Source organism: Entelurus aequoreus, linkage group LG19 (genome assembly GCF_033978785.1).
Source record: "Entelurus aequoreus isolate RoL-2023_Sb linkage group LG19, RoL_Eaeq_v1.1, whole genome shotgun sequence".
NCBI classification, from domain to species: Eukaryota; Metazoa; Chordata; class Actinopteri; order Syngnathiformes; family Syngnathidae; genus Entelurus; species Entelurus aequoreus.
Window position 1 is genome coordinate 37,546,036 of NC_084749.1, and position 10,853 is coordinate 37,556,888.

Sequence of the window (10,853 nt, forward strand, 5' to 3'; positions counted from 1 at the left end):
AGGTCCAGCTTGATGGTTCTGCACCAGTCAACCAGATGTTTCACCTCCTCCCTGTAGTCCATGTCGTTGTTGTCACGGATGAGGCCCACAACTGTTGTGAAGAAGGAGAAACAAGGGCATGTCTGGGTGACTCGCCTCCATATTTCCAGTGGTTAGCTCAGAGTTACGAAACCGCTTGTTATGACGCTGGCTGTGGCGCGTTCTTTCTGACGTCACTTCCTGTGTGGAGCCCGGTCTTTCTGACGTCACTTCCTCTCTGAACTCAGTTTGTAAACGATCGATGAGTCTACACAGAGCTAACAGCCGGAGATTCAAGAAATACACGGCGCACTTACCCGTGTAAAAAATTATCTAAGGAGGGGAACCTATATCGATGGTTTAGTGTGGCTGACACGGGGCTTAGGCTAAATAATTATTTGTTTAAGGAGTTATCCGGCTTAATGTAGGCTGGGTTTATTTCTGCATTAAAATAAACCATTTAACATAATAACCTGCTTATCGTCACACCCCTTGGACTGGCTGACGGATGTTGACGTAGGGCAGGGATATTCCACGACTGTATTTTCTTTAGGAGAATAAAAATGTTTTCCCATATATTAGCCGCGCTGGACAATAAGCCGCAAATATATATGATGTGAATTTAGATTTTTACACAGAAAAATGTTATCAATGTTTATTTAGGAAAAAGTAGTGGCTTATAGTCCGGGAAATACGGTAAATTTATTGGGGGGGGCCACATTTCCAAAAAGCAAAGGACTGGGAGGCCAGAGTTCTCTCTTCACAATTAGTCTATTTTGTATATTCCGGAGAACCAGCGTCCTCTATAGTAGACTTTTTATTTATTGTGTCAGAGTTACAGAGTTGCTGTTATTAAGAACCTTCTGCAAAAAATCTAGTCAAAGATTATCTCTATGACACTGCTTTAGTGTTTTTTTATAAGAATCTGCTGCAAAATGTGATTCTCTTACAAGTTTTTTGAACCGAACTCATGGGCCACCAGTTGAATAGCCCAAATGATGAAAAAAAAAAAAAAAGGACCTTAAATGGAACCTTGAGGAACACCACTAGTATACTAAAGAAGTTGAACAAATGACTACTGACTGCATCTGAAGTAAACAACCTACAGCAACACCTTAGTTACATAAATCATATTACAAAAAAAAACTGCCAAAAAGGAGAGGACTTAAAGGGGGGCCTTGAGGAATGCCTCAGTTATGTAAATCACAAGTTTAGACACAAGTGTTCTATGTTTGCTAGCAAGTAGAGATGTCCGATAATATCGGACTGACGATATTATCGTCCGATAAATGCTTTAAAATGTAATATCAGAAATTATCGGTATCGGTTTCAAAATTATCGGTATCGGTTTCAAAAAGTAAAATTTATGACTTTTTAAAACGCTGCTGTGTACATGGACGTAGGGAGAAGTACAGAGCGTCAATTAACCTTAAAGGCACTGCCTTTGCGTGCCAGCCCAGTCACATAATATCTACGGCTTTTCACACACACAAGTGAATGCATGCATACTTGGTCAACAGCCATACAGGTCACACTGATGGCCGTATAAACAACTTTAACACTTTTACAAATATGCGCCACACTGTGAACCCACACCAAACAAGAATGACAAACACATTTCGGGAGAACATCCGCACCGTAACACAACATAAACATAACAGAACAAATACCCAGAACCCCTTGCAGCACTAACTCTTCCGGGACGCTACAATATACACCCCCCGCAATCCCCCCCTCAACCTCAACCCCGACCGCCTCAACCTCCTCATGCTCTCTCAGAATTCCAAGCTGCTGTTTTGAGGCATGTTAAAAAAAATAATGCACTTTGTGACTTCAATAATAAATATGGCAGTGCCATGTTGGCATTTTTTTCCATAACTTGAGTTGATTTATTTTGGAAAACCTTGTTACATTGTTCAATGCATCCAGCGGGGCATCACAACAAAATTAGGCATGATAATGTGTTATTTCCACGACTGTATATATCGGTATCGGTTGCTATCGGAATCGGTAATAAAGACTTGGACAATATCGGAATATCGGATATTGGCAAAAAAGCCATTATAGGACATCTCTACTAGCAAGTTTAAAATGTCAATGCAAGTATCAGCCAATGTGTTTACAGTGGTCCAAGTTCCTCTCTACAACAGGAGCACTCGAGTGTTTTTAGGAATTTGCTGCAACTATGTTTGTCTCCCAAATGTTTAATTGAACTATGGTTTCACTCCTGGGCTGGATTTGACTTCCGGGCCGCCAGTTGATTCGCCATGACGTCGGCGGTTCTCGACATGGTCGCAATTGAAACCATCGCTTGCACGTTTACTTGTGACTATGACCAGAGGCATTAGAAAAACGGGCGATAATAAAGGATTTTTGATCCGAGCAATAAAACGTTGACACAGTGGCTTCTTGTTCAGTGGAAAATAAGCTTCAAAATAAAAGCATGGCAGTATTAACATGGAATCAACACCAATTTTTCTTTTATAGATTTTTAGCCACCCGAAGACAAATTTCTGCATGTACAAAAGCTTAATTACTTCCGCCATGAGGTATACTGTATATAATCACAGGGTTTTGTTAGTTAGTTAGTTAGTTAGTTAGTTAGTTAGTTAGTTAGTTAGTTAGTTACATGCATAAGGTTACACTGAATCATATCTCAGGTTCACAATTACACAACTTAAAAGGAGTAGGAAGAAGCAGAGGTAATACTTTATGTTCCCCACCTGTCATATCACAACAATCACAAATAAAGGTGTTCACAACTCATACCAGCTGGAAATTTCAGTAAAAAAAAGTTTTTACATGGGTAAGTGCGCCGGGAATTTCTTGAATCTCCGGCTCTTAGTTTTTTTTGTATGGACTCATCGATCGTTTACAAACTGAGTTCGGAGAGGAAGTGACGCCAGAAAGACCGCGCCCCACATAGAAAGTGACGTCAGAAAGAACGCGCCACAGCTTCATAAAAAGCGGTTTCGTAACTCGGTTGTAACCACTCGAAAGACGGAAGCTTTTTCTACATGTACAGACGCTTGTGGAAATCACACATGAATACCTTAAGAGAAGGAAACGCGCGATTGCGGCTATTTCGGATACAACACATCTCAGACGGCAACATAGCAATGTTTAGCGACGGTTTTGAATAAGGCCTGGATGAACGGCAGCCTGGCGGGATATGTTTGTCAACTAATGTGTTGTGCCAGAGGAATGGCAAGAGAACTTTCGAATGTCCAGGTCAGCTGTGACTCTATGTCCATTTGTCGAAGGGGAGACAACGAGAATGTGGGCTCCCGTGGACGAGGGAAGACTATGGAAAACAGTGAATGCATTTGGACTGGCAAAGCAGACTATCAGTTATTGTCCGTAATGTATGTCGAGCGATTACTCAATGTCTAGTTTTGTACTCCATAGCTATTGTGAAGCCATGAAGTGGTTGCGGCCGTCAAGTACGACCGCCAATTTCAGCCTCCAAGCACAGGCAGGATTGCAATAATGGACAATGAAGGTGAAGGTAAAACAGTGAGGAGTGTCCTGACCAGATATCTAGATCCTTAGATTTATTGTTGTAAAATGTTATTTATCACATTGTTTGCTTTCACACGTCCATTAAAGATATGATTCATGTATGATGGCTCAGGTGTGATTCACTACAATAGTCTGACAGCTGCTGATGGTGAGGCAAGCAAGGTTTACTGTTAAAAGAAATGTGGCAATAGTGTACATTGAAACACAGGGTAAGAATACACTTCCAGGTCAGAGGTGACTATGGCGTAATATATATGCGCGTCTGCCATTTTCCGCGCATGCGTACTAGGTCGCATTGCGCCGGCGGACGGAAGGGGGAGGGGGTCTTAAACGATGGCACTGTGTGTGTGTGGACAGGGATAAGGTTAGGTGGGATTTACCCTGTATAACCTTATATGGCTTAGCGTAGAGGCAGCCTAAGGCATTCAATAGTCTTTTTAAGTCTGATTTAGACATTATTCCTCTGATTTTGAACATGTTTTAGGTGGTAAAAAGCTGCTGATGTTATTGATTAAGGTAGCTGTTAAAGTTCAGGTCTGAGTTAGAGATGTCCGATAATATCGGACTGCCGATATTATTGGCCGATAAATGCTTTAAAATGTAATATCGGAAATGATCGGTATCGGTTTCAAAAAGAAACATTTATGACTTTTTAAAACGCCGCTGTACGGAGTGTTACACGGACGTAGGGAGAAGTACAGAGCAGTTGCGTCTCCCAGTCATACTTGCCAACCCTCCCGATTTTCCCGGGAGACTCCCGAATTTCAGTGCCCCTCCCGAAAATCTCCCGGGTCAACCATTCCAACGAATTTTTCCCGATTTCCACCCAGACAACAATATTGGAGGCGTGCCTTAAAGGCACTGCCTTTGCGTGCCGGCCCAGTCACATAATATCTACGGCTTTTCACGCATACAAGTGAATGCAAACATACTTGGGCAACAGCCATACAGGTCACCACTGAGGGTGGCCGTATAAACAACTTTAACACTGTTACAAATATGCGCCACACTGTGAACCCACACCAAACAAGAATGACAAACACATTTCGGGAGAACATCCGCACCGTAACACAACATAAACACAACAGAACAAATACCCAGAACCCCTTGCAGCACTAACTCTTCCGGGACCCTACAATATACACCCCCGCTACCTCCTACCCCCCCCAACCCCACCCACCTCAACCTCCTCATGCTCTCTCAGGGAGAGCATGTCCCAAATTCCAAGCTGCTGTTTTGAGGCATGTTAAAAAAAGAATGAAGTCAATAAATATGGCAGTGCCATGTTGGCATTTTTTTCCATAACTGGAGTTGATTTATTTTGGAAAACCTTGTTACATTGTTTAATGCATCCAGCGGGGCATCACAACAAAATTAGGCATAATAATGTGTTAATTCCACGACTGTATATATCGGTATCGGTTGATATCGGAATCAGTAATTAAGAGTTGGACAATATCGGAATATCGGATATCGGCAAAAAGGCCATTATCGGACATCTCTAGTCTGAGTCCATTCTTTAAGTTTGGTGATCTGAATCAAATTTGATGTCTAAACGAGCACGTCCACCTCGTGGTGACGCCACGACGCAGCCAAACTGCAAAACCCTGTGAAACGGAAGAATCCACAACTGTGTGCACGCCAAAATGCAGGAAGCTCATGATTTCACGCTTTGACCTTGTTTATCCAACATTGTAAGAAACGACAAAATCCATCATAGTTCCCTTTTAATCAAAAGTGTACCGTATTTTTCGGATTATTAGACGCTCCGGAGTATAAATCGCACCGGCCGAAAATGCATAATAAAGAAGGAAAAAAACATATATAAGTCGCACTGGAGTATAAGTCGCATTTTTGGGGGACATTTATTTGATAAAACTCAACACCAAGAATAGACATTTGAAAGGCAATTTAAAATAAATAAAGAATAGTGAACAGGCTGAATAAGTGTACGTTATATGACGCATAAATAACCAACTGAGAACGTGCCTGGTATGTTAACGTAACATATTATGGTAAGAGTCATTCAAATAACTATAACATATAGAACATGCTATACGTTTACCAAACAATCTGTCACTCCTGATCGCTAAATCCCATGAAATCTTCTTCCTCTGTGTCACTTCTAAACAACTCTGCCAACTCCAAAGGTAGACAATGTGCCGCTTCCTCTTCTATCGGTACGTCGCTTACGTCAGAGTCATCGTCAGTTGCAGTTCCAATTATTCCAGCCTTTCTGAATCCGGACAGGATGGTTTCGGTTGTCACTGAAGCCCATGCTTTCTCGATCCATACAATGTTGAAATGATCAATTTTCATAGGTACAGAAGTAGTAGCAGGTAGCATTTTTTTTCCCGCAATGCACTTCTGCCATGACCCGCCCCCACCAAATTTTTATTGGTTGACGTGTGTGTGACGATTGCTGATATACGCCTAGTCTCTTACGTGAATGAGATAAATAATATTATTTGATATTTTACGGTAATGTGTTAATAATTTCACACATAAGTCGCTCCAGAGTTTAAGTCGCACCCCCGGCCAAACTATGAAAAATACGGTAATTCATCTGCTTTTAAAAATGAATCACTCGACAGAGCTAGTTTTAAGTAAGGCAGGGGTGTCCAAACTTTTTCCACTGAGAGCCGCACACTGAAAAATCAAAGCAAGCAGAGCCATTTTGATATTTATTTTAAAAAACAATACAATATATGTATAAAAATATATACATTTAGGCCTCCACTCAAGCTTAATCCCGGGTAAAAAATATATAAAAAATGTGTCATTATTCAGTATTATTATTTGTATTATTATTCAAGTTTTAAATCTCTAGATCAACATTAGATCTATCTGTCAATATAACGTTTTTAAAGATTAAAGTTGTATGCTCTTTTTGTCAAAGAAAACCCATTTTTTTAATGGAAAAAATACAAAATATGCAATATTTTCACCCAATAAAATTTTTAAGTGGAATATTTGAGATTATATAATAATTGGAGCCTTAAAAAGGTCAATAACTCATAACACCATTGATTTTAATTCATTATTATTTTTTAAGCAATGACACTTAAAAACAAATCACACTAAAATTATTGGGGATCCAAAAGGGTCGTACTCATTAAAGTGTTAAAAAATACATTATAATTTTTTTTGCTGTTTACTTTGAACACAATAATCTCGAGATCAACTTCAGATCTATCCGTCAATTATAAGTTTTATTGTTGTTTATGTTTTTTGTTTGTTTGTTTGAGGCCCTTCTTTAAAAAAAATAGCTCAGTTTTCTATATGGCGAATACAAAATATGCAACATTTTCCCCAAAAAATATCTCTGTGGAATATCTAATGTGACATAATTGGAGCCTTGAATAGGTCAATAATTCATAATGACATTGATTTTGATTCTTTTTTTTTTTTTTAAGAAATAAACAGCCTGCATTGCAGCTTTGTGTTATTAGAGTAAGCATTGCAACATTTTCTTGTTACATTTCACCTGTTTGCTCTTTTACACCACTAGTTATGTTTTTTTTTTTTTTCAATCGTATTTTTAAAATGTGCTGTGGGGCCGTTAAAAAATGACCTGCGGGCCGCAAATGGCCCTGGGCCGCACTTTGGACACCCCTGAAGTAAGGTGAATGCCTCCTGGTTTCTAACGTCTCTTTGCCTTGCAGGTGTCCTTTTTGCTCAGGCAGCAGCTGGGTCAGCCCCGTCGGGCGCGTCCCTCTCCAGCAGGGCTGTGGGCAGTCGCCTCGCACCTCAACCGCCACCGCAGCAGCAGCAGCAGCAGCAGCAGAACGTACCTACCTCAACCTCCAACAACCCAGTGTCTTAACAAAGCCTCAGCCTTTCCTCCTTTTATTTTTTTTTGTTTTTTTTTAGATATCATGCTAAGTAAAGCCAAAAAACAAGCTCATTTTCTACATAGTCTATGCCAAAAAAACCAAAAAAAAAACCACACAAAACCTACACAAAGACACAAACTGTAAGTCAATCACTTGAAACACACACTCAGGTTTTCTGTCATCAATTCACCTCTTTTGTTCTTCATAGTCAACGATCATTTTGGAGGCGAGCCTCCACACAGAGAGCCAGTATATGTAAAAGACGTGCGTATGTACAACCTGTGAATTATTTATTTCTGCATACATGTACAGTTAATGGAAGAACAAAAGAGAAAGGGGGACATGCACTGTTTACACTCACAAACACAGCTACTGACTGACAGTAATGTTTTACATTCTCTTTATTTTACTATATATCTATATTATTTTTATCATTTAAATCTTTATCAATCCTCTCACTGCGGGGTGGGGGAAAAAAATCATCTATATATTTAGAGGTCTATAGAAAAAGTACAGAATATCTTCTATTTTTAATCAGAAAAGCTTTAAAAAGTATATGTGGTTTCTTTGGGCGTATAACAATGCACCATTATGACCTACTTCTGTGGAAAACCAGAGACCTTATTCACACGGCGGCCGTTTTTCCAGCGGTCTTGTGCTCCTGTTTGGTGAAACGAGACCCGGGCGACACGTCTCCAATCTCAAACGGGAGGATTTTAGGATTGTAATGTTTATTTCTATTAATATATTGGGCCAGGCGAGGTGATGGCGCGACGTCCCCGCGGAACTTGCGCTGTGTTGTCTTCTCCGGTTTTGCAGTAAAGCGTCAAGCTTAGTCTTAGTCCTGGATGACTGTTCCTGCAAGTACATTGGTACCTCGGTTTGCGGGGGTAATCAAAATCGGGTGAAATCTGAAGCAATTACAGATCATCCAAATCCAGTCCGATTAATCCCATCCAGACACCCAAAATATGACCAAAAAACACATTCTATAGTTTTTTTCATGAATTCAATAGTGTTTCTTCTTTATCATAGTGCTTGAACTTGCAACTCTCTTTGGCCCCATGGGGACTTATTTTGCATTTCTACTAGCGACTGAGTCACCAACGTATTGGATTGTGGGGATGATACACCAAAAAAAGCGCAATATCTAAGCCGTGCAATAACCTAGATCAGTGGTTCTCAAACTTTTCTCACCAAGTAACACTTCGGAAAACACTTGCCTCTCCAATATTGACCAATATTAAAACACAGTAGCGTAATAAGTCTAAGTATTCATTAAAAACAAGGCAGATGTTTTATTGAACAAGTGTATTTAATATTTTTTTGGTAACATTACACACAGTTTGAACAGTAACAATGTGTTTGAATTAAGAAAATAATAAAACACTGTACTTTAATCAAGTGATTATTTAAGGTACCACTACTGGTACCCGTACCACAGTTTGGCAATACTGGCCTAGGCGCAGTGGAAAATGTATCAACTTAACTAGTTGTTAAATAGGGTTCATAATTCGAAAAGTTTGTATATTGAAGCAAAGTTCTCCATAAGAAACGTGAAGAATGGGGTCCACATTTTAGTCAAAGTTTAAACACAATATGAAGCGCTATACAGCACGGTGTGTCAAACATACATAACAAGGGGGCGATGGATCAACTTTCTATTCAATAACAAAACCAAAACAACAACTCGCTGAGCTGTCCTCATATGCAGCCGCCCTGCCGACACGCACACACATTGCCACTAGCCCTGTGGTGCACTCACAGTTTGAAATCACAAAACTCCTTAACTTTAACCGCCAAGTGACTACAGTGATTTTGGAATAGAAAAAAAAAAAGTAACCTTGTTGGTTATTCTTATCGGTGGGTAGAGGGGGAAGAAGTGTCGACAACGCTGTGGATACTTCCTGAACGTTTCAAACCACACATCCCCCGTCCATTGCTTTCTTTGAGCCAGCATAACGAGAAGAATGTTGTAAAAAGGCTAAAATGAGCACTTCAAAAGCACAGAAAGCAGCACGCCAGTTGCGCTGCTTGGCACAAAATGGGTGGATGAAATGTTTGTACGCTGAGACGAGGTTCGTACAACACAGAATACTTTTCTTTCCGCCTTGAGAAGTTTGTATAATGAGGGGTTTGTAAATCGATGTTCCACTGCGAGGTACCATTGTACTTGTCCTACTAAGAATGTTCTCAGGTGTTCCGGTTGGCGAATCGTCGTGTTTGCAAAGCGGGAAAAGATCACTTCCGATCGTTTTAATATCTGTTTTTAAGCTTGTCTTTCTCATGAAGTGATTTGTCTTAAGGTCCGATGCATGTGCGTTGTTTGTCTGTCCGCTTTAACGGTCCTTGTTGCCGCGGAGACGCTCCACCGGACAATCAGGCGTCAGGAGAGCTGTGCTTCAGAGGACCCCCCGGTGGTAGTTTTAGCTCATATCTGCAGCTTTCTTGTTGCTTTTTGGTGTGTTTTTATAGATGTCGGACACATTTATTTGTTGTGTTTTTCATTTGGCATGACTTTGATCCAAGTGCTTCTTACATAGCCTGTGCTGCTTGGAGGACACAACAGAGACGCGGTCTCTGACCTCCTCAGACACAGGCGCTTTTGAAAATGTCTTTGCAGTTTGAACTAGCTCAATTATTCAACGTCGTGACCTTTTTTTTATCTCTCTTGTTAAAAGATTGTCCCGCATCTCGTACCACACTACGCCAAACAACCTCATTCGTACTAAAGCTAAGGTTTGTTTTTTGAGGCCTTAAACAGTATGACAGTCTTTTTTTTTTCTTTTTTTTTTTACTCGTTCTGGGCAAATATCACCAGATGCTGTTTTGATCCGGGCCTTGCTTTTCTTACGACCACCAGCAGCTACACAAACATGGCCGCCCTTCTCTGTGCTCAGACATTACGCTGTGCTGCTGTCATCCTTTGATTGTACCTTGGCTGGTTTTATTACTTCAGGGAAAGACAAAACGGAACTTAGGGAGTATTGGGGTCGCACTTGACGTCATACAATTACGGTAATTAAGTCGACGTTCTACTACTATCATAAAAGTATATGCACTCTATTGCCAAAAGTATTTGGCCACCTGCCTTTACTCACATATGAACTTGAAGTGCCATCCCATGGAATTGTCCAAAATGTTTTGGTATCCTGGAGCATTCAAAGTTCCTTTCACTGGAACTAAGGGGCCAAGCCCAACTCCTGAAAAACAACCCCACAGCATTATTCCTCCTCTACTAAATTTCACACTAGGCACAATACAGTCTGAAATGTAGCGTTCTCCTGGCAACCTCCAAACCCAGACTGGTCCATCAGATTGCCAGATGGAAAAGAGTGACTCATCAGTCCAGAAAAGGCGTCTCCACTGCTCTAGAGTCCAGTGGCGACGTGCTTTACACCACTGCATCCCACGCTTTGCATTGGACTTGGTGATGTATGGCTTAGATGCAGCTGCTCGGCCATGGAAACCCATTCC

The 10,853-nt window shown here is 40.7% G+C and overlaps 1 protein-coding gene across 8 annotated transcripts in view; it reads left to right on the plus strand.

Annotated features, from left to right (window-relative positions):
• The window catches only part of arid3a (AT-rich interactive domain 3A), a 143,537-nt gene that overhangs the window by 132,183 nt on the left and 501 nt on the right, over window positions 1-10,853 (plus strand). For all 8 annotated transcript variants that reach the window (XM_062028483.1, XM_062028484.1, XM_062028486.1 and 5 more), the window contains one exon: window positions 7,206-10,853. This exon is cut by the window's right edge and continues 501 nt beyond it. In XM_062028483.1, the coding sequence (XP_061884467.1) occupies window positions 7,206-7,366 (161 nt within the window). In that variant the 3' untranslated portion in view covers window positions 7,367-10,853. The remainder of the gene's footprint in view (window positions 1-7,205) is intronic.